At 58.0% G+C, this 23,658-nt stretch overlaps 1 protein-coding gene and 2 non-coding genes across 4 annotated transcripts in view; 1 reads left to right on the top strand and 2 right to left on the bottom strand.

Annotated features, from left to right (window-relative positions):
- The window catches only part of VAC14 (VAC14 component of PIKFYVE complex), an 81,470-nt gene extending 57,905 nt beyond the window's left edge, over positions 1-23,565 (bottom strand). For both annotated transcript variants that reach the window (XR_012837625.1, XM_075765796.1), the window contains exons 1-12: positions 23,420-23,565; positions 20,143-20,293; positions 17,739-17,906; positions 16,988-17,050; positions 15,861-15,968; positions 15,231-15,340; positions 14,221-14,327; positions 13,155-13,289; positions 12,745-12,897; positions 10,769-10,829; positions 4,155-4,299; positions 3,794-3,859 (exon numbers count right to left, since the gene is read on the bottom strand). Coding sequence is in view for 1 of the 2 variants with exons in the window: in XM_075765796.1 (XP_075621911.1) it covers positions 3,794-3,859; positions 4,155-4,299; positions 10,769-10,829; positions 12,745-12,897; positions 13,155-13,289; positions 14,221-14,327; positions 15,231-15,340; positions 15,861-15,968; positions 16,988-17,050; positions 17,739-17,906; positions 20,143-20,293; positions 23,420-23,523 (1,371 nt within the window). In the remaining variant the exon portion in view is untranslated. The remainder of the gene's footprint in view (positions 1-3,793; positions 3,860-4,154; positions 4,300-10,768; positions 10,830-12,744; positions 12,898-13,154; positions 13,290-14,220; positions 14,328-15,230; positions 15,341-15,860; positions 15,969-16,987; positions 17,051-17,738; positions 17,907-20,142; positions 20,294-23,419) is intronic.
- Positions 11,687-11,757, bottom strand: TRNAG-GCC (transfer RNA glycine (anticodon GCC)). Its single transcript has one exon. It is a non-coding gene; the product is annotated as a tRNA-Gly (tRNA).
- TRNAG-GCC (transfer RNA glycine (anticodon GCC)) lies at positions 21,009-21,079 on the top strand. Its single transcript has one exon. It is a non-coding gene; the product is annotated as a tRNA-Gly (tRNA).
- Positions 23,566-23,658: the final 93 nt, after the last annotated feature.

Below are 23,658 nucleotides of genomic sequence, written 5' to 3'. Positions count from 1 at the left end.
TGCTGCAGCGGGACACGCGGGACGGGTGGAGGAGTTACCAGGAAAGGAGAGACACGAATACCAGTCTAGCACCAGAGCTGGGGTTCCTCCTCTCCTGGTTTAATGCTGGAAACCCAAGGAAGGGGCAAAATGTTTCAGCTTGTCATGGAGAAGTTGGCTTGAAGGTCACGCGGACGTTCAAGTCCATCGCTACCTCCACAGCGAACCCCCCCTAGGGAAGGGTACCAACCCTCGCACAGCGCCAGGAGAAGACCTCCGAAGGATGCTCTGGGAGCCAGAGCTGCAAACAGCAAGCTAAGAGATCCTTGGGATCTTCTCGCTGTATTCAAAGCCTTGCCCGGTCACCGCATAAACGCGGGCAGGTTTTCCCGTTAGCAGAGCTGAGAGGAAGCCGGAGTCTCTCCCGGTTCACGTCAGACACCAGCTCCACCTCACGCGTCATTCCTGCATGAGTCAGACAAAAGTCCCGGCACAACTTCCAACCCCCAGCGAGATCGAGAGGAGCAGATAAGCAAACAGGAACATGTTCAGCCGTAAAGAAACACCTCCATTTTGGAGCTGGAGAAAGGAAAACAAAGCAAAGGAAGAAAACCAGCAGCGTCGCTGCTTCGGGGTTTTCTCAGAGCTGCCCCCACCAGCTGCTGTGTTCGCCTGAACTCAGCACCTGGGTCCAAACCGGGAACGACCCTGGGAACCGAAGCTGCCTTTGCACCAGGAGCTTGCAGAGGGAGATGACCCAAAGAACAGCTCTTCTTTTCAGCAGCGCCTACCAGCAGCGGTGCTTTTAACCTGCGGGTGGAAGGGTCCAACCCGCTACTCCCAAAGAGCATTCCGGTTTTGACTTTTCGCCTTTTCTAACAGCAATGCTGCAACCAGGTGTCAGGGCGGCGAGACTCGCGCCGGTGAAAGGAGTGGCTTGTGCAGAAAACCCCGCTCCCAGCAGGATCCTCTTAGTCTGGGAGCTGTGGGGAAGTTTTTAAGCCCATCACATTTGAACCAGGGCTTTTAAAGATTGCTTTCAAAACCAGGTCTCAAATGCAGGATGGAGCATCTCCCTGCCGGGGGAGCACGGGAACCGGCACGGCACGAGGTGACGCAGTGCAGCAGTACAACATCTGACAGCCAGGAATCCTGTATCCCGACTTGTCTACATATCAAAGGGAATTGCTTGCTTCAGCTCCGCTCCAACTTCTCTGCGCTGCCTTTGTGAATCTTAACTAGGTCCCTTGACCGTTTCTTTACTGGCGCAGGAGAGCTGGGCAGGAAGGGGAACGGGCGAGAAGGCAGAGATGACTCAGGGCGCCGCAGATGCACGATGAGCTACTGGCCCCTGTTCAGCACGGTGGAGGTGGTGCAACACCTTGTGCTACTCCGTGGAGGTGGTGCAACACCTCGTGCTACTCGAACGATAAAACCAGGTGTGACAACTGAAAGGGCACGGATCCGGCTCCATCCAGGGCGAGTCTCTCCTTGCTTTGGGCTTGATTATTTACGGCAAGTGCACAGAGAGACCGCTCTGAGCAGCTCAGCGAGACCAGACCTTACGAATAAGGCGCCTGAGCATGGTCTTTCAAGTTTGATGCAAAGGCCTGAGTAGCGCCGACACTCCAAAGCCATAATTCTCCTCTGGTGACAAGCTTAGTGAGAGCTCCAGGAGAGCTTCAGGGTGCACCAGGAAAGCAGCAGCAAAAAAAAAAAAAAAAAACAAACAAAACAAACCCACCCAAAAAACCACGTGTACCCCCTGTGCTGCACCACACAAGGCGTGGAGCCCTCCCTGGAGAGGGGAGAGAGACGCGTCCTCATCAGAGAGCTGCCGGGGAAGCTCCCACGGGACCCCGCACCAGCCCAGCGATCCCCAGCCCGTTAGCCAAGAGCTTCTGGGGATCCCCATCTACTGCAGGACGACGCGAACGTGCGTGCAAATACCGTACCGAGCAGGGAGCAACGGCTAAGAGAGCATCCCCTGTTCCAAGCGGCACCGGCACCGGCACTGCAGGTTAGCGAGCTCAAGCTGTCCTCATCCTTCCCAAAGATGCCCAGCTCAAAAACCCCCTACTATTTCGGTCATTTCTATTTCCTCTGCAGAGAGCAGCAAATCTGGTTGGGAGCCAGCTGAGCAGTGGTGTTTAATGGATTGACTCATCTATGGATTTCCTTAACACCCCCCCCCCCAAAAAACATTTAAATAAATAGAAGACAGGATTAAATAAATCAGCTTAAAATTACTTTTGAGCCATTCCCAGTTATGTCACATGGAGGAAATGCATCACCGGGGTCCTTTCTTCACTGCTTTTTTTCAAATATTAATAAGCAGTGTAATTGCAACATGACTCACTGCGATCTCCTGCCAAGCTGGAGAGACTATCTGCAAGACGCAGGCTTTCTAGAGCATTGCAAAGGCAGATGTGTGCTCGGGGACTCTTTTGGAAAGGTTTGCATCGTAAGCAGCAGGGTATGGAAAATGGCCAGGCAGCCTTTGCAAGTCATTCCCTCGCTTGCTTATTCCCTTCCCTCCTCTCCTAACGACCGCCCGGCACACGGGATTTATTTTGGGGTCGGGGTTTGATGCCCTGAGCACATAAGGCAAAGCGGATAGCGCGTGATTTTTATTCCACGAGGAAGATTTGGGCAGAGGAACCAGCCAGGATCATTGACAGCTCCGGGCAGGAGGTGTCCAGCTGACGGCAGAAGTGCCACCAGCGCCCGGGCCAGCTGCGTGCGGAGCTGCCAGCCTCCCACCCAAGCGCTAGAAACGCTCCGGGCTGCAACGGAGACGGGGAGAAGGCGACAAAGACACCGAAATTGAGATGACTTGAACCAGAGAAGCGGGGTGAGGAAGACAGACAAGGGAATGGGAACATGGGCAGCACCTCGGGAAGGGAGCAGCCTGGGAGATGAAAAAGCTGGAGAGGGGCTGTTGGCACCGGCAGGGAGTGACAGGCCAAGGGGAATGGCCTGAAGCTGCAGGAGGGGAGATGGAGATGGGATGTGAGGCAGAAATCCTTCCCTGGGAGGGTGCTGAGGCCCTGGCACAGGGTGCCCAGAGAAGCTGTGGCTGCCCCTGGCTCCCTGGCAGTGTTCAAGGCCAGGTTGGATGGGGCTTTGGGCAACCTGGGCTAGTGGAGGGTGTCCCTGCCCATGGCAGGGGTGGGACTGGGTGGGCTGTGAGGTCCCTGCCCACCCAAACCCGTCTGTGATCCTACGAAGGTGCAGGCAGGAGAGCAAAGGCAGGGCTGGCTCACTCATGGCTGCCTGATTTTCCTTGCTCACTTCCAAGCCGAGCTGTTCCCAGCCAACCTGACGGTACCAGACATCAGCCGCAGCCCCACCGGGCGATGCTGACGCTGCCCTGCTAGCAGCGGGTGCTGCCCAACCACCGTGCGACTCGGATTTTGCAGACACGATCCCCCTCGCAAGGCGCCCAAATTCCCACTCCCCAAGGATCTGACCACGACCCAATCCCATGGGAAAGACAGCGGCTCTGGGACCTGAAGCCCCAGCTGCCTTCCCAGGCAGGCAAAAAGGATTTTGAGGAGCTGACTTCGAAGGATCAGCTCTGGGAGGTGGAGAAGAAGGTTTATACAGACAGGGGGTCCCAAACGCACCAGCCGAACCGAGACGGCAGGGCTTTCAGCCGGGCAGCTCCCTGCATTAGGTCTTCTTCAGTCAGGCAACGAGTTAAGCTCCCCAGTGCCAACACTGGGCAAACCTCACAGTTCAACCCAAAAAATCCAAAGCCCAGCTAGATGTGGAGACAGTAAGCTTTCAGAAGGACTTCTGCAGCACTTACCTCATCCGACTCGTCCGAGAGGGTCCGCAGCAAGATGGGGAAGAGGCTGTCGGTGTGCCGGAACATCTAGAACCAGAAAGATGGATGGCATCAGTCTGACAGGCCTGGTGACCCCGTGCCACAGGGCCCCCTCGCCCAGGGGGAGGCTGCCGAAAGCTTCACCAGCATTTTCCATCTGAGCTGGAGAGCTCTTCTTCCTTAAGCTACTGGATATCCAGCAGCCAAAGCCTTCTCAGAAAAGGCAGGTGGACACTTGGCTGTAATGCTACCAAGAGAATTACAGCCAGTTCAAAGGCCGGGAGCGGACAAGCTCCGTCCCACGGAGGAAGCAGGAGGCTCACGTGCCGTGTTCTTGACCTACCTTACGAGGAGTCTTGATGTACAAGTGGTAGAGCCATTTCAGGACTGCGATTCTGGTCATCATGCCAATGGACGTGTCATGAAGGTGGCAGTCCAGCACCTGAACTATCCCATCCAGGTTCAGGGTCACTTGGATCCTCTCGGAGCTGCACGGAAAGGAGAGAGGCTGGTTCAGTGCTGTAATGTCCAACTCGCTCCTCCCGCAGTGTGGAGGTCTACAACACACCAGAGGCTGCATCCAACAGCTCAGCTCAAACCCTACGAAACCTCAACTGTCCCCGTGGCCTGCTCCTGCCCCACGCAGCCTGGCCACCCACATCGCTTATTCTGTGCATCCAGGTCTGCTGATGGCAAACCCAAGAACCATGCTCGAGTCTTCGAGAGTTATGACAGCCAGGAAGCAAGGTCCAGGCTTGGTGATGGCTGGGCACGGCCAGGCTCGCCCACGTGGCATAGGTAGCTTCTGACTGGCGTTACGAGGCGGGGAAGCACAACGAGACATACAGCAGCACATCAAAAACTTGCTTTGGAAACCAACAAAAATCTTCCAGGCTTCAAGGCCACTTCTCCAAAACAGCTGGTACCTACGCGTGACAAGACACCACGCTAGATGAATCTGGTACCACGGCTGAGTTGAGAAGCTGGTCCGTATTGCAGTCACCAGGCTTGGGGTTCGAAAACTAGAGATCCATAAAATGCATTCAGACTCCAATTCAAGTTTTACGAGTGCAAACGTCTCCAGGGAACATCAACCCACGTGTCCTCCAACTCCACCAGTTTGTCACCCAACCAGGCGAGGACGCCCAGTTTCTGCTATTCCCAGCGGACTCGCGCTGAGGACTGCAGATGGGCCCCCGGCTGGCAACGCTTTTGGGATGCAGCTCTCTGCTACAAAGCTGCCTTGAGAACACCACCTTGCCTCCCAAAAGATGAGGATAACTCTTGGTCATCAACCAGGGATGAAAGCAAACAACTCCCTTAGCTCACCAGGACGTTGCCTCTTTTATAACACTGACAACCTGCAGAACCTCAGCTCTTACTATGGTGAAAAACTCCCCAGTTTTTCCCCAAACAGTTGGGACCAGCACTGGAACAGGAAACCCCAACACAGAAGAGGTCACGCTACGGCATTTTTTTGGTGCTGTTTGTGATCCTGAAGTCTACCTGATGGTTTCCCACCTCCTCAACACCAAGGATGTGGGAAGTACCTGTTGCAGGAGGACAAGGTTAAGGAGAGATGGTTGGACCAGAGATGGTTGGAGCAGACCTCCAAGACACAGCTGCATTGAAGAGCTAAGTCGCTCCTGTCCTACCCAGGATACTGAATTATTCAAGGCTGGACCAGACTCTCGCCGATTTTTCTAGCGCACGCAGAGCTGCTCTGCATCTCGTTTGATAAGAAATCCTAAGGGGCAGGTTTCTCACGGTATAATTTGCAAGTAGAGCTGCGGCTTAATAGGATTTGATCTTCCCCAGGACACACGTTGCAAGGGCGAGACGAGGAGGCTGCGGCCCCTCGCAGCCCTGCAGATATCCGACTGCTCCATCTGCCTCACGTAACAGACGCCAGGGTCTGCAAATTGCATTTCGGGTTGGACTAAGTCGCGCTTTGATGTTGCAAACAACCGCCGAGGGCCAAACACTCAGACGTGCAGAACCAAGGGGAAGGAGGGACCCAGAGCACGGGGAGTTTGGGAGAGGGGATGTCCAAGGGAGCAGCATCCCAGGCGACATAAGCCAGCCTGAAACAGCTCCGTATCCCGTTTTCCAGCAAAACCAGCTCCCGCTGTGGCTGCGCAGCCTGTCACCCACCCGAAGAGGAGCACGAATCCTCGACCTGCTTACATCTATACACCATCGCCTGCACAGGATGAGGGGAAAAACCTCGGGGTATCATGCATTTTCGGAGGGGAGCAGCTGGAAGGACGGCGTAGAGGAGCAGTGCGTGAAGCTGGACGGTTCGGAAACGGCCATGACATCGTCAAGTTGGTCATGAAAACCCCTTCCTCAGTGATGCGGCACCCGCACGGGAGCGGAGCCCGGGTGGCTTGTGCCAAAATCCACCCGCGCTGGCCCCAGGAGGCGGCTGGCCGTGCCAGGCTCACCCCAGGTCTGCCGGGATAAACCTTTTAGGGGGGATGCCAGCGGAGAAGCAGCTCGTTTACTCAGCGTGAAATCAGGCCATCATCCTGAAAGGCGAGAGGTCCGTTGAACACGTGAAACTGGGCTAAAAAAACCTCCCACCGACCACGCTCCTCCGCCTCTGAGATGGAGCGGCACCGGATTGCCTTTCCGGGGGAGGGGGAGGGCAGCAGCCGAGCAGGGCGAGAGCTGCCATGGCTGCAGCTCCAAAACGAGCTCGCAGCTCACCCCGGCTCTCCTTAATCCCCAGGCAGCGCGGAGCGGGAGCAGCGATAATGGCATTGCGTTAATGCGATCCTCTGGGCTCGCCACGTTGGCTCCCAGCGCCGGCATCTGCAGCAGGGCAGATGTCAGATGCAATCGCTTCCATCTAACCCACTACCCCAGATTCTCCTCCGGAGGATGAACGTGGCGGCCCTGGCGCCGCCTCCGTGGTTCGCCTGTGACTGCGAGAACATGTTTTGAGGGCAAGTTGAGCAACGATGGGGGCTGTATCAGGCTCCCACCTCTGGCTAGCGGTACCCTGCGCTCAAGCCGAGCGGTGGGGCAGGAGACCCATCCCCCCCAGCACGTCCCCCCATCTCAGAAAGCATCCTCCAGCACGGGAACGGAGCTCACTTTCCCACCGCGTCCAACCCACGGCGATGTTTTTCACCCCGTGTCCCTTATCGACTCATTTTCTCATTGCTCCCCTTTCTTCAAGGGCTTCTGCCACCTCTCTCCTCAGCAGTCGCCTTTTCTCTGCCAATGCCTGAGCTGTCATCTCCCTCCTGGCCTCTTGCCCGGCCCAGCTGCTTTCCTGACCCCATTTTTCAGACAAGGTTAAGGTCCAGGCCAGGCTCTAGCCTTTAAGCGGACCCAGCAAAGCAGCCTTGCCAAGGGTGGAAATATCCCAGTTCTTTCATTGTGGTCCAAGTCACAAGGGCAGCTCCCATACGGGCTGGCAGCTGTGCTGCTCAACGGGCTCGAGCCAGCGGCCAGGAGGTAAATAGCTCTTCTCTGCTATCGGTCCCACAAGCTGTCGCTTCCTCGTCCTCCATCGCTCTCATTTCGATGCTCTTGGCTTCCTTCTGCTTACTGCGGTTTCCGAGTCCTGGAAGTGCCCGCGGCACCAGCGCGAGCTGATCTCCCAGCGAAGCGACGAGGCTAAGGTCTAGGCAGAGGCGTCCAGCCCAAGGAGCTGCAGATCACCATGACGAGGGCGGTGGGAGCCTCCCCAAGAGGACACCCTGGACCCGAAAGCCGCAGCGAGGCAGATTCCACCAGACAAGTTGCTGGGGAACGGGACTCCAAGGCAGGCTTGGTGCACGAGCTCAAAGCAAGCCATTGCATTGCCTTCGCCCAACCACCCCCCCGGGTGCTGCAGGGCACCCAGCACCACCCTAACCACCCCCCAAGTGTTCAGCACCTCGCTGAGCTCCCCAGATGCACCCCCAAGGCGCGTCGGGCTTTGGGCACGGGGCTACGGCGACTTCCGCCACGGAACAAGCAGCAGCAATTTTAGCTTTGTACTAAGACCTAACTACCACGTTTAAAGGTCCGATTTAAATGCAGCCTCGGGCAGTTTAGCCACGTGGCAGCAGTTTCGCCCTTTCTGCAGAGCCACAAGCAGCTCTACGTGTCCACGTATTGCTGAAGACCAGCCGAAACAAGAAGCCTTCCTTCCATCAGGAAGGACCGCATGGAGCCCCCGTGTCCCTTCTCTAGCTGGGTGAGGGATCGTGGTCCCATCCCTTGTCCGACTCCCACACATTCAACCCAGGCAGCGCGGTTAGGAAGTTGTCCCAAACCGTCCAGGTCTCGTATCGAAACACCGAGGCAGTTACAAGAGCCTAAAAGGCACTTTCCAGCTGTTTTGGTCCAACGGCGCAGGACAGATGCCTGCATCTTCTCCTGCAGCGGCTCGGACTGATGGAAGGAAGCCTGGGCTCTGCTCCAGCAGCCACGCTTCCACCTCCCCTGCCTCAGCTGGGCTCACACCAGCGACCGCAGCATCTGCAGGGTCAGCTGGGCCACGGGAAGGCTCCAGCGCCTCTGGTCCGCTTCCAGTGACGGGTTTGTGCAGAAGCTGGAAGCAGGGACCCTCACCTGCACGGGGAGCCCCCAAGCCCCTCCAGCCCTGTGCAGCCAGGCTCTGCCGGGAGCCAGTTTCTGTCCCGGTCCCCGTTTCCTAGCGAATGCCACCGGGAAGCTGGCAATTACCCCGGAGGTACTTTTGGATCACCAACAGCACGTTTTAGGAGCAGGAGGGGTGTGTGCACGTAGGTTTGTGGCCACAGGAACGTGCCCAGCATCCATCTATCGAGCATTTAGCCCTCGTCATCTTCCTGGATGGCATCTTCACGGAAAACATCCCCCTGCGGATGCTGGGCCGTGAGCTCCTCCACCCCTGCTGACCGAGGTCCTCCTCCTTTCACCGCCGCCGCAGCACTATCCCTCCGCAGACGTCCGCGCGGGGAGGGCAGGAGAAGGGGGCGTGAGAGCTGGACGCCTGGCGCAGGGCCACGCTCCATCACTTGCTCGCCGGGGGAGACCGGGGGAAGCAAGGAGGGGAAGTGAACAAAAACACAAGCAAAGAGTGACTTCATCTTAAGAGGCAGCTGCAACTTCCTCCGTTTGCGGGCCTTCCAGCTTTTCAAAGCAATGCAACCGTTTCCTGCAGTCCTGTCTTGACACCCAGTGGGCATTCAACACGCAGGCAGCTGCCCGCTCCCCAGCGTGAATTACGGCTGCGACCGGGTCCGGGTGCCAGCTCTCGCCTTCCTCCAGCCGAGCCAGACAGCCTGAGCACCAGGCAGACGTGTGGGGCTCCTGCCGGCCACGTACAGCCCCCCAGCCCCGTGCCAGCACCCCACAAAGGGTGCCACGGCGAAAATCTTCCAGGTCCCAGCGCTGGGCCAGCAGAGAGGTCACGCAGGATGGGGAAACGGGCTTCGGGGCAGGTAAAGTCCAGCATAAAGCCTGGCCTCTCCTGTTTGAAAGGGCTTAGGAGGGCTCGAGAACAATTCCCTCTGTAAAGCCAGGTCTCAGAGATGCGAAGGGTCTCGCCTGCTGTCCCGGATGGTTTTGCCCGGCGCTTGGGGATCTGGCAGACTGCTTCAGCTCGGGCAGCCGTTCTCCCCCCGGGTCGCGGTGACGCTGTGACCGAGTGACTCCAGCTCTCCCTGCTTCTGTCTTCAACTCCCTCTTCTCTCCCCCCGGTGCAAGCTCTTCAGCACAGAGACGCGGTGGTTCTCACTCCTCCACCTGGACTCAGCACCTCTCCTTTTCCTTCCCCTTCCCAATTTCAGCCCTACACACACCCGCTTCTTGCTCCCGCTAAACTTTAAGGGCTGAGCAGGGCCAGGATGCAGCCATCACAGGAAAGCTGGGGAAAACCATTTAACAGTCATACACCGACATGTAGGTGCAAATGAAAAGATCGGTACTTGCAAGAGAGGAAAAAATTAAGGGCATTATTAAGATGAGGGAGTTTCTGGGCTTTGCAGGATCGCAAAAAAGGAACGGAGGGGGCCAGACCGTCAACCTGAAAAGCTGACGCTTGCTCTGCTCTGGGATGCATCACGCGCCAGCCTGGCTGGGAAGATGCACCTAGAGTAACGCATCCTACTTTGGGGAGCGCAGCGACAAATAAACGTACGCATCAGCACAACAAAAGCGTTGGAAATCACGACCTCTGGGAAAAGGGACTGCAGGCAGCAGGAGGAAAGGAAAAGACTCGTCCCCGGGTTCACCGACAGCTGGATGGGAAGAAATGTGTTTGCAGGAGAGATGATTTAAGTGAGAGATTGGGAGATGGTGCTGGGCACGGAGCTGCTCCCTGCAGGCGCGGGGCTGACTAATGCCACGCAGGGCTGGCAGGGGACGCGCTGGCAGCAGAGACCTCTCGCCGCTCCGGCAGCTGGAGCCGGATGGCACAGCCCCACAGCACCGTGCCGTGGTGGGCTGCCAGGACTGCAGCAGGGCCAGCACTCTCCAAACTCTTCTGCCAGCCCCAGACGGCTCACGTAGCACCTTGCCACCGCTGTTCCTCTACCACCGTTCCTCTGCGAGGGCAGGAGGGAACCAAACGCCTCCTATTTTGGCCGAGCTAGAAGAGCCATAACCACGCCAACCTCCTCCCTGCCTTCGCCCCCAACCCATGGGTCTCGTAGACAGGCGGGGTGCACAACTCCGAGCGCAGACACTCGCTGCCTCATCAGACCTCCCTGGGGGGCTTTGCAAGGTCTCCTGGGGGTCCAGACACCTCAGTTTACTATAAAGTCAAGGCATTTCGGTGCAAACCCATGAGAGAAGCAGTCAACTACTACAGCATCCCCAGTCACCCCCCGCACCGTGACCCAGAAGACCCCAGCTGCTTTCCAGCCCAGAGCATCCTTCCCTCAGCTTTGTCAGCATCTGTCAGTCGTTGTCTGTACCCTGAGAAGCCTTCCCGTCTTCTCAAGCCCCCTTGGAGCAACCAACAGACCCTACCTGGTTATCGTGAAGACGCTGCTGTTGCTGAAGTTGGAGTCACCGGACGCATCCAGAGAGCCTGGGGGCAGACAAGAAGGAGCTGCGGTTAGTGGGAGGCCAGGGAAAGCGGAGAGCAGGACCTGGAGGCTGGAGAGCTGCAGGACCTTCTGCAAAGACATCACCAGCCACCGGTTGAGGCTCCCTGAGGATCCCTTCTGCCTACAGTGAGCTTTTCACAGCCCTCGTCAAGCTCTTCCCCATGGCCAGAGGTCCTGGACGAAGGCAGTACAGGACTGCACCTACCCGGCACAACCCAGGCCGCACAGCTTCAGACCTCTGCCCCTAACCGGGGCCGCTCCTCCGTAACGGAGACCCAGACCCATCCTTCTGAAGGCTTCAACCACTCTCAAAGAAGGAGCTCAGGCTTCAATCGTCCAGATTTCAATACCAGAGATACCGCACAAGCGCAGGAAAGGCTGAATCCAACCCGGGACATCACCACCTGGCCAGATCTCCTGCAGCGTGACCCCAGGGGGAAGCCAAGCGACCCAAACAGCTTTCCACCCTCTGCCCTGTGCTAAAACTGGGTCTTACAAGCACGGTGACAAAGCACGACAGGATAAACTTGAGTCTTTGTGGCCCCTCGTGCCGACAGCCTCTACTCGCGCACGCAGCGGCACCGCCACATCGGCACGACCAGGGAGCAGAGCTGAGGGTTTGCGATGCAAAAGCACCACAGGTTTATCGGATCCTGCCTAATTCAAGGTGCAGTCTGACCCCAAAAGGGGGAGAGATTAAAGAGATTAAAAGCTCTTCTGTAACAGATTTTAATAAAAGGAGGTATTCTCGGGATAAATAGGGAATACAAAAAGAAAACTCTTCATTGCTGTGCTACGGCATTGCGTTTTTCCTCTCCATCCCTTCCAAAAAAGCTGCTGCATTGGCCGGGAATCGAACCCGGGCCTCCCGCGTGGCAGGCGAGAATTCTACCACTGAACCACCAATGCTGCCCTGCACGCTGCCTGCATGCCCTGCCTGCTCCTGCCTGTCCCGCACACCGCCCCAGGCAGCTCCCTGCCTCCTCTCCTCCCCTCCACCTGGCTGCTGTTGCACAGGAAAACCCTTCGTCCCGTTAATTCTCACCTTCTTGCTCCCTCTCACGGCAGGATTTCCCAAAAGCCGCTCGCGGACACGTTGCAGAAAAGCACCGGGCTGAACGCGCAGCCCCAGAAGAATAAAACGGATTAACCCACGTGATTTAAACGTTACGCATACTTCATGTGCCCGGACAACAAAGATGTGCCAGAAGTAGCATTTAGTCGCCCCAGAACAACAGCAAAGGGATGCTGGAAGGGTAAAGCTGCTGCTGGTTTCAGACATTGGTCCACCAGGACCCTCTCCATGTAATTTCTTCCCACTTCCAGACTCTTCCAGGCCTCCCATCACGCTTGCAACCTTTTGCCTTTTCTGTTCTGGAAATTTTAGAACGGGACTATACCCGGCATGACAGTCTCAAGAGCACCATGAATTTAGAAAGGACCCAAAATTCTCCTCTCTGTTCTCCACCCTTGCCCAACGCAGACATCCTTCCACGCACGTGCTGATGCTCTCCCAGGACTAACCCAGCTCTCTGAGCTCCTCCCAAACCACAGCAGGACAGGTGAGCTATTCTCTTCCCACGTTATGCAGCAAACACTAAATGTTTAACTCGAAATGATCTTTTTCAGGTCAATTTAATGACTAAGCTGAAGCGAAGCGCAGTGAGGGGATGGGGATGCTTGCTCCAGGCCGGATCAGTGACCCTGCTACATGGAGAGCACCAAACCCGTCTGTCTCAGCAGAGGATCATCTCTAAAACAGGACTCCAAGGCTCAAAGAAAGCACAGAGGTCCCAGAGCTGCCCCACGACACCAAACCAACTCAAGAACTTCTCTTGAGGACCTTCCCTTGACCTTCCTCACACCTCTTATTGGCTCGGACCAACAGGGACTCACCGCTGGACGCTGCTTCTGGCTTGGAGATGGACTCCTCTGAGGTGGGCTCTGCCGGCAGGGTCATCGACTGCTTGGCCTCATCCATTTCATCGTCCTCTGGGATGACCAGCTTCATCAGGCTCTGGTTGCACACGTTCGCCACCTCCTTGATGTCTGAGCGGAGGCAGTGTAAGGAACACGCAGTCCTAGGCGCCAGATCTGGCCAGCCACGGAGAAGCCACCGCAGCCCCACCAAGGCTGCCCCAGCCCAGCTACTGCAACCCCCCTCACGTCCAAAGCGCCAGCGCGGGTTTTAGGACTTGGTGGGAGGACTTCTCCCGGCCCCCTCCTGCGTCCCAGGGGCAGGAAACAGGTGGTTCCCTGTGGGTTGCTGTAGCAGGAACGGGAGCGGCTCGGAGTTACAAGGATACTCTTCTTGCGATCGTCGTAGGAGAGACACGGCAGGACGGCAGTCAGGATCCCTGAGGAGTAAGGCAGCATCACCCGGCCAGCCAGCTGGATGAACTCCCTCATCCAGCACATGGCTGTCAGCTGGATCAGGTCATCTGGAAGACAGGGGACAAGCAGAGGTGAGGGAAAGGACGGTGCTGGCGGCCGAGCAAACCCCACAGGGCAAGGACCACCCGCAAGCAGAGAGCTGCCTCTGCGCCATCCAGAGTCACTAGTCCAGGCAGACCCTAGTCTGGGACAGTTTAGCCCTGGAGGAGATAGATAAGACCTGAATCTGCAGCAAGGTTGAGATTAAACACAATCATTAGGTTTCAGAGTTAACCCAGTTCAATCCATAATCCGGTTTTCCTCATTTACAAGTCTTCTGTCAAGCTTCAAGGATATTTCCTCTGTCACACCCGTGGCAGTTGTGTGTCTGGGTCAAGCATCACTCCTAGAGCTGGGGGTTTATTAACCTCCGGGAGCACCGCTGGCACCGTCAGCTGATCCAAGGCCAGATTTTAGGCTTAAACAGCGTAAATTCATTGGGCATCAGTTTAATCAAAGCAGTCTTGATCTATTTCTATTTTTCTGTCTCACAAGAAACCGAACGTTTAAAGAGCAGTTTAAGCTCAAGGAGCACCATAACCCGCTGCCACCAGGTGTCCAGCGGTAACACCAAGTGCCTGGCACATGGCGTTAAACCATCCTGCCTACGCACCCAGCGCCACCAAAGGTTAAGGAGATCCTTCTAGATGTGCTGGACGTCCACAAGCGCCCTCCTATAGGCAGGAATTTTAATTTCAGGCACCTTTGCTTCGAGAAGATGCCCGACTCAAATGGGGTCTGAGGGGTCAGCAGTGCAAAAGCAGTAGCGTCAACCGTGGGAGTGCTACGTGTCCCCCCCCTTTTCAGCAGGGTTTGCATGCGTGATGGCAAAGAAAGGGCAAGTGGGCAAGCTGGTGAAGAGCCCACTGGAAAACTCCTGGCTGGCACTGCAGACCTGGACCTGGAGGTGGATGCTACGGCTCGATCCTGCACACTCACCCGCCGCCTGGCAGTGGATCACCAGGATATTGGCCATTTCTGCAAACTTGACGCTGGAGGGGTTCTTCTTGATCTCCTTGAGGAACTCGCCGAGAGCCACCTCGCACCTGCAGAGAGGCAGAGCAGCTGGTCAGCGCTCCAACACCTCGGCCAGAGACGTTATGGAGACCAACCTCCTACGCGTCTCCACAGGAAGGATGCTGGTGGCATGGCAAGGTGTAGGGCCAGGAAGGAGGAGGCTGAGAAGCTCGCCCTGCCCCAAGGCAGACTGCACAGAGCCCCGAGGATGGAGGCAATGACTGCCCGGAGCTCCCCACAACTCCCCTAAGGCTTGGTTGAGTTCGACGTGTGCCTGGGATGGGTAGCAGGGGAGGAGCGAGGCAGGGGGCAGATGATCCCAGAGCTTTCAGCGCTTGTTTCCCAACATGTAGATACCAGGAAACAAAGAGGATTTGGGAGGGCTTGGCAGCGGGATAGACCCAGGCCAGTCTCACCATTTACGTGCGCCCTATAGAACAGTTACTGTCTCCCGGTGTGAGACGCCGAGATCCCCTGACCTCCCAGAGAACACCCAGCCACTCCTGAGTTTCCAGATGTCCCTCAGTTTTGACACCAGCAACGGATCTGAAGAGCAAGCTCGCAACGCTCCCTTCTCTCCCGTGCCCAGGAATCGCTGGGTTGGTGCTCCGCCTTGCTGAGAGATGCTCGTACCCCATCCCAGAACCACACGTGAGCCTGTACAGCTCCGACGCGAGGCACGAGGGCTGAACCGAGCCAGAACACTTTGTCCCCCAGCACAAACAGGCCACGGTGTGTGTCCCCCCCCCACAGCCACAGCAAGGGAAGGGAGGCCCTTGCCAAGGACACTTTGATTCACCGACCAAGCCAGACGGATGTTGTGTCTCCCACCACGCACGCGGGGTTTTGCTGCAGTTATCCAGAAGAGGTGCAAATAAATGAAGACGATGAGCAAGACACAGCCCTCGCACCCGGCCAGCCTCCACACTCACATTTTCCGTATCTCCTTGCTGTTGTCTCCCAGGATTTGGAAGAGCCCGTCCAGGATTTCTGGCAGGTAATCCAAGAGGTTGATGTCAGGCACAGACTCTAAGACCAGGATCTAGCTCAGGGGAGGATAAGAAAGAGGAGAGATGAGTTTCGGAGAAGGTAACTAACATCACCAGCACAAATACGGTGCGCTACAAAGGAATTCAGAGCTGAGCGCGGGCGTCTGTGTGGGACGGGGAGAAGGACAAGAGGACAGCGTGGAGTTGTCCATCTCAGAAAGAAGCCAGAGCAACGTCCCTCCATGATGGAGGGCACCCTGGCACGGTCCCTCAGGAGACCGTAACCCCTAGACCACAGCGTATCTATTCACACAAGCGATGCTCAGACCGCATTTTCTAACTCAGCGTGCAAAGTCCCGAACCAGGCTGGCCGAAGTGCAATCTGATGTCCCCACAACCGCAACAGCGAGGTGACAGGGACCTGGCATTTTAAAGAACCAGGTGAAAAACTGTGCTGGCTTAAAAAAACCCGCCCAAGTAAATTCAGGTGCCTGAGTTCGCACATCGCCACAGACATCTGCACTTTGCCCGGGCACGGGATGCTGACGGGTCACGGCATTTTGGAGTTCCTACCCAGGATATGATGAACTGGCGCGCATACTGGTTGTTGGAGTAAATCCTCTCGCGCAGCAGCGGGATGAAGCCTACCAAGTCAAACTGGTTGCTCTCCGTCACGATGTCCTGCAGAGCCCAAGCAGAGGGTGTCAGGAGGGATGGCCACCACCCCACGCCCACGCAACCGCCCTCTTTTTTTAAGGCACGTGACAGGAAAAAGATGACAAGCAGTTGACGCACGGGTCTGCGGGTCAGGAGACCTCGGGAGAAGGAATCACGAGGTTTATCCAGGCGAGGAACTAATAATTCCCCTCGGGCAGGGACTAACGCTGAGCGGGACGCAGAGACGGAGGCTCCTGCCTGCTGCGTGCCAGCCCGGCTGGACAGGAGGAAGACAAACAAGGAGCTTCTCCAATTCACGCCTCAGCGGTGTGTTGCACACATGAGCAAGCACCTTTGATGTAACCACACGTGTCAGGGGTGGGAGAGTCCCCCGGCTTTTCTTTAAAGCTCTTCCTACACGCTTGGTGGATTTTGCTGCACGGTTCAGTCTCTCGTACCAGCGCGGTGCAGCAGATCTCGCAGCTGGAAGGTTTGCAGCAGGTAACGCGGGGACTGCGTTAACTGCTAACGAGGAGGAGCGAGGGCAGGACCTGCAGGGAGCCACTCGCCTCTGAGGAGCAGAGAAGGAGCTGGGAGGTTTGAAGAGTAAAAAGCCCATCGGCAGGCAGAACAGGAACGGAGCTCCTCCCGCTCCAAAGCGGCGGCAGAGCAGCTTCTCTCACATCGCTGCTCACTTAAGGCAAGGGAGGAAAAGCAGAGGAACGGCCCTTCTGCTGCTTGGGACGGGGCTGCAAACCTACTCGGACTAACACCTTGCTCGCCCAGACACCCGGCGCTCAAGAGCTGAACGCACGCGTGGCACCGCGATAACCCGCCAGCCCCTCAACCCGGCTGCCTGGGATCACCGCAGACCCTCCATCTAAGACTCTACGGTCGGGGAGAGAAAGAAGTGTTTTGCAGTAGCCGCAGGACCGAGCTGGGACGGTTTTAGCAGCTGCAACCTCAGGGACCGACACGTCCCCAGCCAGGACGTGCCTGCAGCCTGCACAGAGGATTCTTAACCGGCTGGGGGAAGAAAATACCTTGAGAAGCCGATCGAGGAGCTCAGAGCCGCTTTTGACGTTCGGGTCAGGATCAGCAGCCAGCTGTGAACAACAGAAACAAGAGCTGTTGTAGCAGCGGGTCCCAGGTCTGCTCCCCACTCCGCAGCGGAGCTCCCAGCCGGCTCACGGGACTGTTGCTCTCCTTTGGCATTACAGGGACCCACACGGAGAAGTCCCTGTATCTCCAACTCCTCATCAGGCTCCAACAAATTCTCCTGAGACACCTCCCAAGGTGGATATCGAGCACCCATCACCTCCCCCAGCTACACAGGTTTTCCCGGGCCAGCAGCCATGCTCTCGAGTGGCAGAGAAATACAAATTTCCCGTGACAAGCTGCAAAGACAGGCGTGCGTAGCCATGGTTTAGACCCTACAGACCCCACAAAGCCGTGGTACTGCAGAGCCACGTCTCCTGCAGCCGTTCTGTCGGCCTCATTTCCTAATACCGCTCAACAAGGAGCGGGAAAATACATCCTGGAGGTGAGGACAGAGAACGAGGTATCTTACAGCAAACTCCAGCATCCGTCGCGGGCCACTGTGCTGCTGCAGAAAATGCTCATTTGGTCCTTCAGACCTGCCTGGTTCAGAGGAAATCAGTTTATTTGGAAAAAAGGACTTTGGACAACTTGGTTGGTTTGACCCAGAGAAAACGAGGACTAGAGAACAAGTCTTAGTTCTCCAGCCTAGGAAAAAAACCCCAAACACAGGGGGGTTGAGAGGAACCTTCTTACCTTGCTGAGGCCATCGAAGAGCACGTTGAAGTGCGGGAGGACGGAGCCCCTGGCCACCTTGACGATGTTATAGAGGGCCTCGCAAGCGTAGTACCGCAGCCGACTGTCGGCGTCATTGAAACACGTCAGCACTGGCTCGATCAGCTCCTTCAGGTAGAGCCCCGAGTCCTGGCGGGCAGGGGGACAGTGGTTAGACGGGGAGGGTGCCGCAGGGACAGGGGAGAGATGGCGCTGCCCGGAACAGAGCACGCGGGCACGATGTAAACGTTCAGGCCCGTGATGGCTTCGTACACGTATGCTGGAGAGGATTTATCAACGAATTTTGAATTTTATTACTGAAATCATTGGATTTTATCATTCAGGAACAGCGAGAATCATCTGAACAAGCTAAGAAATTGTTTCCAGGGAGTCTGCGCCAGCAACTGAAGCGACTACGGCAGCTGCACTCGGCTGGTTTCGATTCCCAGAGACGCGCAAGGAGTTTGGGCAGTTATTCAAGCGCTCGAGCGCCTTTCACAGCAAGAGCGGCTGCCTCCCGCTGCACGCCGTTCATCTCCACGTGAGACTGGCCCACAGAGAAACCCATCCCTGAATCCCTCTGCCCCGCAGGCAGGGGACAAGGCAGATTCCCCGGGAAGGCAGCGGTCCCCAGCCCTCGCAGCAGTCAGCCGTCGGCCAGGATTTATGCCGCTCCACCAGCTGGTCTCTGCGTAAACCCACCGAGGTTTCCAGGACCAGGGAGAACATCCCAGACAGCGACAGACCGAGCCTACCTGCGCCTTCGGTTAAGGAAAGCAGCCCTTGGTTTGTCGGGCTGTTCTTTGTAACGTCAGGAGCTGGGCGGCGCGGGGGGGCTGGCGATACAGGTTTCATAAAATACAGACAAGCAGCGGTCCCCAAAGCACCTTCCTGCCCTGTTGTCTCCAGAAACACCAACTCAACCGCGGTCCCAGCTACCGGAAAAGGAACAGCTTCAGCCTGTGCAGCTGCTTATGGTCGAGGAGCCGCCACCGCTGGAGGAGTTAAGCTGGACACATTTGTTGGATGAAGTGACTGCAGGGCTCTGATTCCCGGGGAAGATTCATTTTACGCGCCAAAGTTTGTCCTTTTGGACTGTGGGAGAGCCACGCTACACCGACCCTGATGCTGCCCACAAGCAAATACAGTCATTAACACGGCTGCCCCCCAGCCCAAACGACTTTTGCTTAAGGATTCACCGGCACAGCAGGAATTTCAGACAAACCCAGAGGTGGAGGCGGGAGGTCGGCTTGTTTCAAAGTTAAAAAGCCCTACTTTGGGGAAATGTGTCCTGAGCGTCTAGAAAAGGACACAGCGAGAAAATCAACAACGAGCAGACCAGCAGATTAAAGAGTTGAACTCTGAGTTTTATCAGTGCCCCTCAAGGCCACCAAACGCGACTCCTCCACCAGCACCGGGTGCCCGCGCCCACGCTGTGCAGGAGGAGAAGGCGGGTTTGTGCCCGGGCTGAGGGCAGAGCAGAGCATTGCTCATCCCGGGGACGAGGGTTTTGCAAAGAGGTTCTGTGTTTTAACAAGAGGACGAGGACAGGAGTGCTGCTGAGGAGCCCCTGGCTGGCAGCGTAAAGGTAGTTAGCGTAAAAGCTCTCAGGCTTCAAAGCATCTGCTCAGACTGATCGTTAGAAGGGAAATAAATGAATTAAAATCTACCTCTTCCAATAAGCACAGCCTACTCTTCCGGAGCCCTCTGCTTTCTTTGACGTACACCTTACCATGCACCCTCCCCTGGCAGGAGCTTTCAAAAGCCAGCCGCGTGGTTTGACTCAAAAACCTGACAGAGCCGTGAGCCTGCAGAGTCCGTGCTCCCCTCTGCGAGGAGCCGGACGCTCCGGCATAGCCCTGAAGGCAACTTAGCGAGTGCGTTCTTGTTAACAAGAGGAAAGTTACAGAGAAGGACCTCAACCGGGAGGGAAATCATCCATACAAGGGGCATCGATATAACACCTCCAAAATGAGACCGAGCAATCCATGTGTTCAGCGAGCAAAACTTCTGCCAGCCCAACAGAAAGCTGCTAGCTCAGCCTGACGCTAATTAGAACTCGATCTGGTGAGTCTAGTCCAGCTCTGCTGGACGCAGAGGATGGACAGATGCGCTTAAACCACGCCTGGGGAGCTCCAAGATGCGACCCAGGCCACAAAGCACTTCCCTGCCCAAAGGACGTGGCTGAGTACGTCGGGAAAACGCTCAGCGAACAGACTCAGGCGTACGCTGCAACGCAGGGAGGGAGCCGGGGAGCCGCGGGGCGGCCAGCCCGAGTCTCCCCATCGAGCTGACCCAGGAGGAGCCATCGATTCTCCCACCACAACCTGCACGAGCCAAAAAAAACCCCACCCGCGAGCCAAAAAATAAATCCACCCGCACCTACCTTGCCCAGGGCGATGGAGCAAGCGGCCAGGCCAATGAGTCCCCCTTTGCGGCTGTGCGGGTGCTGGGAGAGCGCGAACTCCTGCGACAGGATCTGGATCACGTGTTTGATTTGAGACGTGTTGTTCTGGGCCACAAACTCTCGCACCAGCCTGGGGAGAGAAGAGGAAAGTACCCGGCGGGGGGTTGAAGTCCTGCTCGGTACAAACGCTCAGAGGGCTCGGCTCCCCACGGCTGTCAGAAACGGGGATTTTCAGCCACAACGAAGGCCAAAAGAAAGTGGTACCGAAACGAGGAACGCTGAAGGAACCCAAAAGCGAAGCCAAAGCTCTCCCTTCCTCCCTGCTCACATCCAACAGCGGCTCGCTGCCCTCCTGCTGCTCCCAGCCTGCAGCCTCCCACACCGTTCACAAACGCCCAGTTTACCCCCGACACGGCACAAGACGGCAGCAGAGAAGCCCTCGGCACGCACCAGGAGCGCTGCTGGCTCCGTGGGGAATCGTTTCCCACCAGACGCGCGCCCAGCGCCAAGATTTTAGACCCTTGCAGCCACCGGTGCGTTGCTTCGGCTAGTATTCCGCTTCGTTTTTAAAATATACTACTACACAGCGCAAATCTTAATGAAAAAGCTAACAAGGCTTCCGCACGCCATACCTGCTCCTCCCCAGAAACCGGGAGCTCGTTACCCAGAGGCATTTAACGCATCAGCCGCACTTAAACGAAGACAGACCTATAACCCCGCTCCAGCCTACACAATTGTTTCACGCTCCCCGGCCGCCTGACCGGCCCTTCAGCCCTGGCTTTGTCCAGAGGAGCCGCCAGGCAGCTGTGCAGGCAGCTGTGCAGGCAGCTGTGCAGGCAGCTGGAGCATTGGTGGTTCAGTGGTAGAATTCTCGCCTGCCACGCGGGAGGCCCGGGTTCGATTCCCGGCCAATGCAGCGCTGTTTTCCTATTTTTTTCTCTTTGACTTCTGCCCCTCATGCGGACCCCCGCACCTCACAGCTCAGCCCAAACAAGGCTCCTGACCTTAACCTTCGCTGAGGGTGCAAAAGCTTCCACCACCTAACTCCATAGGCTTCTTTTTTCAACGCTATACTGAATCTCACGCTACCCTCTCCTAGATGGGTGCCACCAGCCAGTCACCCACTTCATAATCCAGGAAAATCACTAAAGAAAACATTTATTAACTTTTTCCCCCCAAAACCGATGAACACCAGCTCCGTTCCCAACCTGCTCTGAACAAAGCAGCCGTCCCCTTTGTCCCCGGGGACATCACGCAGTCCTCCGCTCGCTCTCCCCGCTCCGAAGCGGCGTTCTGCGACAGGAACCGCCTGACCCCAAACGGCTCCATCTCCAGTCCCACCCCGGCAGCAGGAACGCGCTAAGCTCGAGCAGCGCGTACCGCCGGGACGATCTTTTTACCACCTAGATTTAACAAATGGAGCTTTGCTCGAACGGGGATAACTTTACAGATTTTCTTCAAAAGTTTAAAGGGCTCAAGATTTAAGTAACGAGGCAAAAGGCAGCAAAAAAAGCAACGTGCGGCGTCAGAGGGTCCGCGGGCAGCGGGAGCTGCTCCCACGACACCGGCCAGAGGATGAGGAGGTACCCGAGAGACAGCGAGACACGGGAGAGGGGCCGCTGGTGCCGTTCCGTCGCGGGTTTAAGCTGATCTAAACCCCGGTCTCTGCAGAAAGGGTCGGCTCTTGCCTTCCTCCTCCTTGTACCCGTCCCAAATCGGGGTTCCAGCTCCACCAGCGGAACTGGCTGATCCCCAGATCAGACTTTGGTTGGTATAAGCCAAGCACGAAACCGTAATCCCGGGGCAGAGCTGCTTGGATAAGGAGCATCATCCCGCGGAGCGGGGAAGGGGCCGTTACCGAAGCATCCCCGTGGCCAGAGCTGCGCAGCCCGTCCACGGCAACCCACCCAAAATACTGGTCCCGCCAAGAAGAGAAAAAATGAGCAAAAGATAAAGACATTGAAGGGAAGAAGGGGCTGGCTGCGTTGGCTCTGTACCCAAGCAAACACTTGACCCACCCCAAGAACTGTTCTTCTCTGCTGCCCAGGCACGCCCTCCGCGTTTGAAGCGCCCGGTTCCCACCCCGCATCCCTCCCGCGTCCCCCGCCGAAGCCCGAGAGGAGCAGCTCCGTCCCCACGTCACCGGCTGCTCCCCTCACGGGCTCCCGCATCACCCACCCGAAACCCACCCTCCGGCCGGGACCATCGCTCCCAGCCCCGCGCCGGGCTGTCCCCTGAGGGGACGCGTCAGACCTCCTCCGTGAGCCGAGCTCTCGGGCAGCGCCCGCGGAGGCAAACCCGTGGACGGGAGCAGCAGGGAGCACCCAGACCAAAGCAGGGAGAGCGGGAAGAGGCGCGGGGAACGCGTGCGGGCAACGCTAGAGGAGGCACGGCCATGCCCGCGGTCCTTCGCCTGGGACGCTCTGCAAGAAGGCCTGAGCTCTGCCCGCGCAGCAGCGACGCAGGACAACGAAGGTGACGCTCCGCGGCGGGGGTCGTCACCTCCATGGCGGGGGTCGTCACCTCCATGGCGGGGGTCGTCACCTCCACGGTGTGGGTCAAGCTTGGGTGAGGCCTTGGGGCAGCGGTGGGACGGCAGCACGAGGCGACGAACCCGGCCTGACACGCGTCGGGCCCCGGATGACGGGCACGGCTGCCGCCCCCGCCACGGCTCCTGCCCGCTGCCCAGCGGGACCCCCCGTGCGGGACCCTCGTGTCCCCCCGCCGCGGGCAGGGCTGGGCGCGGAGCTGGGCGTCGCAGAAGGACGAGCGCCGCGTTTCTGAGGAGTTTCTGCAGTCGCGCTGCCCGGGGGTCAGCTCTGCCCGGGGGTCTGCGAGGGCACCGGGGACACCCCCCCCCCCCCCGCCGGCCCGGGCTCTCGGGCACGGCCCTGAACCGGGGGGGGGTGCGCAGGAGGTGGTGGGCTCCGGGCGGTACGGGGGTGGGAGACACGGGGCCGCTCCGGGGGAGCCCCCCCCCCCGCCCGGGCACTGCCCCCCGACGGGGCCACCGGGACCCCCGGAGCGATCCCCTCCCCGGGGCGCTGCGGGTGCCCCCGGGGGTGCCCCCTTCCCCTGGACCGCCCAGGTCCCCGCGGGGTGACTCTCCGCCCCGGACCCCCCCCCCCCCCCCCCCCCCCCCCCCAGCATCCAGAAGCGGCTCCCGGTGCAGGCAGCCCCGGGACGCCGGGCCGAGCCTCCCTCCGTTCCCCTCCCGGTTCCCCCGCAACCCCCAAACCCCCTTCCCGCCGCTCACTTCTCGATCTCCAGGGCCGCCACCTTCCTCTTCTCGTACAGCTTGTCGTTCAGCGCCCGCACCACGCTGGGCGCCAGCGGCGCCAGGTCCCGCTCCGCGTTCATGGCCCCGCCGCTCCCCGCTCCCCCCCCCCCCGGCCGCCGCCACCGGCGGTCACGTGACACCGGCGGGCCGGCCTGCCCACGTGACCCTGCCGCCACGCTCCGCAGCGCCCCCTAGCGGCGCGGAGGCCAGCCTTA

The sequence above is a fragment of the Balearica regulorum genome, chromosome 13, assembly GCF_011004875.1.
Source record: "Balearica regulorum gibbericeps isolate bBalReg1 chromosome 13, bBalReg1.pri, whole genome shotgun sequence".
In the NCBI taxonomy this organism is placed as follows: Eukaryota; Metazoa; Chordata; class Aves; order Gruiformes; family Gruidae; genus Balearica; species Balearica regulorum.
Note: the sequence above shows the minus strand (reverse complement) of the source record. Positions and strands in the feature narration are given on the sequence as shown.